Below are 7,431 nucleotides of genomic sequence, written 5' to 3'. Positions count from 1 at the left end.
GAACCTCTTTGAGAGGTTTGAATGAGACATCTCCTGTGAGTCTCTGGCATTTGGGTACTTGGTCCCCAGTTAGCAGTTGTTTGGCGAGGATTAGGAGATGTGGCCTGACTAGAAGAAGTGCACCACCAGGGGCAGGCCTCGAGATATCAAAAGTTTTGCACTAGATCTTTGCCTCCGGCTTCAAGGTCATGTCAGGACGTGAGCTCAGCTGTCCCTGCTGCCATGTCTGCCACCCTCTGCCACAATTCCCTGGCACGATGGACTCTCATCCCTCTAGCACCGTAAACCCAAATAAAACCTTTCGATAATTCGCCCTGGTCATAGTCTCCAACAGGAAACCAGCATCTGTGTGTTTCACGTTCTACAAACGATGCTGGTGGAAGACACACAGACGGCATTTGCTTGTCACCCCCACTGCGTATTTGCTTCTCCAGACTGCCACAGCATTCAAGGGTTTCCTCTTCTCAACCAGCACCAAACTATAGATCTATGTCCTATAACAAAGGACATTATGTCTTCAGCAACAGGGGCACTAGCCTGTGTTGTTTGGGGGGCCTTTCGGGCCTCCCTGGCCAGTGACTTGTACTGAGATTTTCATTAATAACTCTTGTCTTTCATGGGGATCATTATCCAGCAAGTCAAGGGTATCTATGTTCAAACTTTTTTTTTTTGTAACTTTAGTTTATAAAGTGGTGAGTTTCCAGCTGTGCAGAGGTGGCACACGCCTTTAATTCACATCCACAGAGATCAGTGTTAGTGCAGATATTCATAATTGGTCAGAGTGCTGAGGGTGGGTGTCTAGCACGTGCTCAGTCCTAAGTGGGCCATCTGTATCACACACGCCCCACCCAAGTCTCAGGGACATCACAGAAGAGGGATGGACAGGGTAGAGGGCTCAGAACCTGTCTTCTGAACATAGTATGGCCTCTTCATCTGTGGACTCACTTGCAGATGTGGTTACCTGGACAAGTCCACAAGACCAGTCAGCTTTCCAACCGGTGGCGCTAACAGGACTCAGAGAAGACATGAGGTGGGAGGGGACGTGTTGAGGATGCTGGAGGGGTAGGGGGAGGAGGGAGTTGGAGGAGGTAAAAGGGGAGGACGGCTACATATCAAGATGCCTCGATTACAGTTAACGGAGTAAGTAAAAGAAGTAAAGCTGGCGCGGAGGCCCATATCTGCAAATCTGAACCCTGGGGAAGCTGCAGTTGGATTGCTGTGAGTCTAACATCAGCCTGGGCTATACAGTGTTGTGCCAGGAAGTGTTCATGAACCCCCAAAAGACCACCAAGAAGCCGACACCAATGTAATCACATTAGGGTTTCTTTATCACAAACTCAAGTTTGGACCGCCGACTCACAGGATGGTTTGGTGAAGCAGCCCCGAACTCTCATCCCGACAAGGTTGTATAGGGAATGGGAGCAAGTGGGGGTGGGGGTGAGGTCAGCCTGGCAAGCATCTAACTGAATGTCTATTGTACGCCGACAGGTGAGTGCTCTAAAGCAAGACCTTACACAATCACAAACAGTCTGAAAGTACATCTGAGACCACCAGACTAATCTTTGGTTGACTGTCACTAGGAAGTAGCTAGGGAGTAACTCTGGAATATGAGCCAAGGACAAGCCATGGGGTCCTTCCTGGTACTTGGTTTAGCTACAGGTCAAGTTCTCAGGCTTTTTGTTTGTTTTTTTTTAAAGATGGAGTCCAGTCCCAAGACACAGTAGGTTTGGCCTCTCACCAGCATGACCCTGCCTGTCACGCACACACACACACACACACACAAGCGGTGACCTTCAGATAGTAATGAGATTGAGGTGATCTTTTTAATACCCAAGTGAAAGTTTAAAGTTTTGACTGGAACTTTGTGCCAAGGAACTAAAGGTAGCCAGAGACACTGGGGACAGACTACTTGCCTTCCTGGGCTCTTCTGTCCCCAGACCCAGTTCCTCTCTTTTAAAAATTAGGGGAAGGATGTAACATTCTTATTTTTTATTTTGTGTGAATGTGTGTGTGCGTGCACATGTGCAGAGGTCAGAGAACAACCTTCAGTAGTTTCCTCTTTCCATCATGTAAGTCCTGGGATTGTCTTCAGGTTGTCCAGTTTGGTGGCAAGCACCCCTACCCACTGAGCCATCCGGCTGGCCTCTTACTTCTCTATGGTCCCCCTTCTCTGGCCTCACAGAGTCTGGATCTCCTCATCCCCAACCCAGAGCCTGACACCTGTCTCCTCACTCCAAGTTCAGCCATCCCAGGACCTGTGCATCATTCAGCCACATCATCATTAATCTCAGAAGCATTTTTATTGAACCTCTCTTATAGGCCTCACAAGGTGATCTGACCACACCCACGTGCCACATCCCCGTTAAGAGATCTGGGTATGTAAAGGGGCATTTGGTGTCACAGTGACTAGGCAGAGAGCAGGAGTCTACAGGGTTCTGTCCTCCCAGGATACCAGGGACACATCATTGAAACATTCATTCTACAGCCACCTGCAGCTGGCCCAGGAGGCCCAGCTGTGAACAGATACAGGGTCGTCTGGCTGGGGACACAGCAGGTGATACCAATGTGGTTTGAAGATTATGAGTGAACTGATGTGGGCAGGACTTTGGCTCTGGGAGAATGAGGAGGCTTCCCGCTGGAGGGGACTTTTGAACTTGGGCCTTGAAGAATCAATAAGGGTTTCAGATAGAGGGTAAGGCAGGAAGGCCCAGCAGAAGGAAGCAAATGGACAAAGGTATGGATGTTTTAGGAGCTAGGGCTACTCTAGAGGGGGTGTTCCTGGGAAGGGCAGGAAAGAGGGGCAGATCCTGAAGGCGGCAGGGGGAGATGGGTAGTGGAGGTAAAGAGGAGGCCATAGTACGCAGGGAGCACCTCCCTCCTCTTTCCAACCCTAGAAATTTTTCAGGATGTTGCTGATGATATCATACTTGGCATCTTCATAAATGTTCTTGATGTGAGGGGGCACACCTTCAAACTTGTCCTTTTCGGAGACGTCTTGCTTATCATTAAAACTGGTCACTTGGGTATCCTACGGGAAAGATGCCAGACAGTCACCACCATCACAGCAGAGAGAGTCCTTTCCCAATCTTTCCCTGTGGTCTTCCCCTCAAGAAGAGGGTGAGGCAACAGAGGTATCAGCTACAAGGGCATGATGAGTCACGGAGGACTGACCTCCATCTACAGGAGGTCAGAGGGCTTGAGAAGATCTGAATTGGGGGGAGATAGGCTTCCATAGGCTGTCATGTGATGTTCCCAAGCCCCAGAGTCTCCTCTAGAACTCTTCCAAGTTCCCCACTCCCCTAACCGTGGGAAGATCTAAGCCATACTGACATAGGACATGCCACACTTTTTGAAAGGCTTGGTTTTTCAGATGAAGACCCTGTGTATGCAGCACACACACAGCATACTCAGTGTCTCCCAGAGCCCAGGAGAGAGCCCAGCACGAAGGGATGTTTAACCTCAGGATCCGGCCTCTGTGGTGAGAGGCCTGGAGTGGACATGGGGCAGTAAAGCTACTCACCTCTCGACTGCAATCCCTGTCGCAGGTCAGGGTCAGGGAGGTTGACTGCCGCCTTCTGAAGAATTTCCCTGTGCAATCTCTCTCCTCCTGTAGGTGAGTGGGGCAAGAGCTAGAGGCACCTTCCCACATTTCTGGAAAGAGGGACTATTCTCAAACCAGAGATGCAAGCCAGACCCAGATAGAGTGGCTGCGAGGGACAGATGCACATGGCAGGACATGCACATAGATGATTACGGGAGAGGTAACCATAAGTTACCATTCCCAAAGAAAACCATGTCTATTGAAGATTGTGGGTGAAGCCATGTCAACAGCCAATGCCTGTTCCTGGGTCATGAGTCAGTAAATTTAACCACTACTTTAAATGTGAATGGTAAAAAGAACATTTTAAAAATGATACTTTTCTGGTTCTGTCTTTAAACAGCATCGTCTTCTTTTTTTCTTTTTCTTCTTCTTTTTTTTTTTTTGGTGGCACCAGGTACATGCTAAATAAGACTCTATCACTGAGCCACATGATGCTGTTGTAGTGAGATATTTCAATAATTTATAGTAAGAAAGGGTATTAAAGAGAGTCTTTTTTTTTTCCCTTTGGGTTGTGTGAGAGTAATGTCTACAGAAGTTAGAGAACAGCTGTGGAAGTCAGATCTCTCCACCATGTGGGTCCCAGGATCCCTTCAATCCACCAAACCATCTCAGGGCCCAAAAATCTGATGTTGAAAAAGGCTTCAACATTACAACTGCTGGTGAAGTGGCCAGGTAACATGAAAGAAGGCAAGAGAGGGGGGATTCTCTTCCTCTAGGAGGCAGTCTAGGATCTGGAAGAAGGTGACTCACCCCATTCTCCAGGAAGTCGCAGTCTTTAGGCTGTCTCTCCTGGGTGGAAGTACACTCTGTCTCTTTAATCCTGAACTGGAGTGGGATATTGGTAGCAGGATTCTAAAGAAGCAACAGAGAACTCATGACCATCTCTCTTCTACAGGTTAGGGAACAAAGCACAGAGGGGTCACATGATACTGCCTGCATCAGTCTAGTCCAAGTCTGTCCTGTCTACCAATATCTGGGACTTATTAAATGGCCATAATGGAGACCTACAGGGTAAAGTCAGTGGTGGTATATGCCTGAATCTCTGTACTAAGAGACTGGGGCAGGTGGATCTCTGTGAGTTCAAGGCCAGTCTGATCTACATAGCAAGTTCCAAGTCAGTTAGGGTGATATAAATAAAGGGTTCAATCAGGCATGGTGGCACAAACCTGTCAGGAGGTGGAGGCAGGAGAATCAGGAGTTCAAGGCTATCCTTAGCTACATAGCAAGTTCCATGTAGCCTGGGCTACATGACATTCTGTCTAAAAAAAAAAAAAAAAAAAAAAAAACAGGAGAGGTTGTGCTCTTTCCCACCAACAGTTATGTGACACTCTTGTGATTGCCCTTCAGTATCCTCTTGTATAAAATAGGAACAAGATTTTTGTCCCTTCTCTTCATGTCTCATGCCAGGAGACTGGCTGAGAGTATAGATATGTCCTATCTGTGAAATAGAAGTGGCTGGCCTAGAATTCATTACCTAGCTGAGACTAACCTTGAACTTTCCATCCTCCTGCCTCTGCTGTGGAGTGCTAGGATTCAAATTCAGGCTTTCTTGCATGCAAGGCAGACACTCAGCCAACTGAGCTACATCCCCAGCACCCAGGTAAGAGAACCTGCACTGCCTGTTTTCCAGCCTGGGATGGCAGATACTCACCTGACTAGAAGGTGGAGTGGCACTTAGCAGGCGGAAGAGGGGTCTTCCTTGCCGCCCTTGGTTGTATACCTCTATGGCTCTATCAACAATCTCCTCATATCTTAGTTGTCGAAGGGCCTCACAGGAGACCACAGCCAAGGCCACCACCAATACAAAGGTCTTCCACAGCCCTGCCATTGTCTCTGACACACTACCACTCTTGGCCCCTTTTATGTAGATGATATTGAGACAGCCTTGCCCAAGAACTGCCGGTGACATAAAGGACTGGTGTCTCTAGAAAGAGGACCCCTTCTTTACTTGGCTAGAGATCAAATATTAGCCAATGTTATGAAACACTGTTGGCCAAGAAAGGCAAGGATGTTTGGGCAATAAACCAGGACATCAACGTGAGTCCTAAGCTAGGAGCGAGAGACTTGTGGGCAGGCTGGGCCTGCCTGTTCACTCTGGGCCTCAGTGTCCCTGTCGACCCTCTCCAGACCTGCCCGTTCACATCTCTTCCGTCTCTACCTGGCTCTTCTGCTTTGATCCCAAAAATAGCTGCCCAGAACCCACGGACTCCACGTGTGAGTTCATCACCCAGGTTCATAAAGAGATGCTGTGAAGCCACACTCAAGACGCTACCCACAGTGTTAACTACATTTTTAAAATACATGAACTTTTTTTTTTTTTTTAATACATGAACTTTTAAAACACTGAGTGTCACCACTTCTTGACTTTTAAATTTTGCTTATGGACTGGGCAGGTGGCACACATCTTTAAACCCAGTATTTGGGAGACACAGCCAGGTGGATCTCTGTGAGTTCAAGGCCAGACTGGTTTTCTTTTTTTTTTTTTTTTTTTTCTTTTTTTGGTTTTTCGAGACAGGGTTTCTCTGTATAGCCCTGGCTGTCCTGGAACTCACTTTGTAGAGCAGGCTGGCCTCGAACTCAGAAATCCGCCTGCCTCTGCCTCCCGAGTGCTGGGATTAAAGGCGTGTGCCACCACGCCCGGCAGACTGGTTTTCATAGTGAGTCTCAAGCCAGCCAGAACTACATAGTAAGACCCGGTCTTTAAAAAATAAAAGTATGGTATTGTAGTGCACACCTTTAATTCCAGCACTTGGTCGGCAGAGGCAGGAGGGTATAAGCATTACAGCTCTGAGGAAAAAGGATCATAGCCATAGGGAGCCAACCAAGGAACACTGCATAAATCATCACACAAGAGATTTATTGGGAAAGACACAAGAAAAATGGCTGCCTTAATTTCTTGGGGGTAGGGGGAGCTTTCCAGGGTGGCCTGGGATTGGTGGGATTTTATGACTTCATCTTGGGCAAGCTCAGGCATTGGTGGGATTCTGTGGCCTGGTCTTGGGCTTTTTGTTTGTTTGTTTGTTTCCCCTGTAGGGTAGAGCTTGGCCAACTTCATCTCAAGGGGCTGGAAGTCTGGCTACTTGCACCTCAAGGGACTTATTTACAGAAGGTCTCTGTGAGTTCAAGACCAGCCTGGTCTATATAAGGAGTTCTAGGAAGACTACATAGTGAGTCCCTGTCTCAATAAATAAGTAAAATAAAATAAAATATGTATTTATTATATTTTATTAATTAGTATATTACATGCACACATAGCCATGACACAAGTATGGAAACCAGATATATTTGGGAGGGGTCTACTGAGCCGGCAGAATAGAGAGAAGAGGGAGGGGAGGAAGGAATAGGAGAGGAAGGAGAAGTGCAGGCCTTTATGTCAGGGACTTTATAAAGGGTACACAACTCCTGGTAACAGTAGAAATGTGTTGCGTTTGGAGGCTGGTGATGCCATGGCTGCCAGTGCTGAATGTCACTGAATGGGGCTGGGGGAGCACCTGGTCCCTAACAGTTCTCTCTTCCATGTGGGTCCCAGGATAAACGGCAGGACATCAGGCTTACGAAGCAAATACCCTTTACCCACCGGCCATCTCTTTGTCAGTCATTCTTAGCCTTTTGGATAAGATCAAGGACAAAACTTTGAAAAATTAAGACCTGACAATCCATGGCCCTCCAGCCCCTCACAGAGCTGACATCAGCATCCTCACTGTGTTTTGCCTCCAGCAGCTCACTGTGCAAAGGGACAAAAATTCCTGTTAGTGGGTATAGGTCGCCCCAGGAAGCAGCTTCAGAGAGGACCAAAAAGGCCCCACCTTTCTGCTAGTGGAAATGGCTGT

The 7,431-nt window shown here is 47.7% G+C and overlaps 1 protein-coding gene across 1 annotated transcript; it reads right to left on the bottom strand.

The window, feature by feature from the left end:
• Nucleotides 1-2,357: 2,357 nt before the first annotated feature.
• Nucleotides 2,358-5,429, bottom strand: LOC110302540 (neutrophilic granule protein). Its single transcript, XM_021173348.2, has 4 exons — nucleotides 5,253-5,429; nucleotides 4,352-4,453; nucleotides 3,521-3,607; nucleotides 2,358-3,028 (listed from the first exon to the last, which is right to left on the bottom strand). The coding sequence occupies exons 1-4, from the start codon at nucleotides 5,427-5,429 to the stop codon at nucleotides 2,891-2,893; spliced, it is 504 nt and encodes a 167-aa protein (XP_021029007.1). The 3' UTR covers nucleotides 2,358-2,890.
• Between the last annotated feature and the right edge of the window lie 2,002 nt (nucleotides 5,430-7,431).

This window comes from Mus caroli, unplaced genomic scaffold, assembly GCF_978045245.1.
Source record: "Mus caroli unplaced genomic scaffold, Mus_caroli_1 scaffold_11, whole genome shotgun sequence".
In the NCBI taxonomy this organism is placed as follows: Eukaryota; Metazoa; Chordata; class Mammalia; order Rodentia; family Muridae; genus Mus; species Mus caroli.
This window is presented reverse-complemented; position numbering and strand designations above follow the sequence as displayed.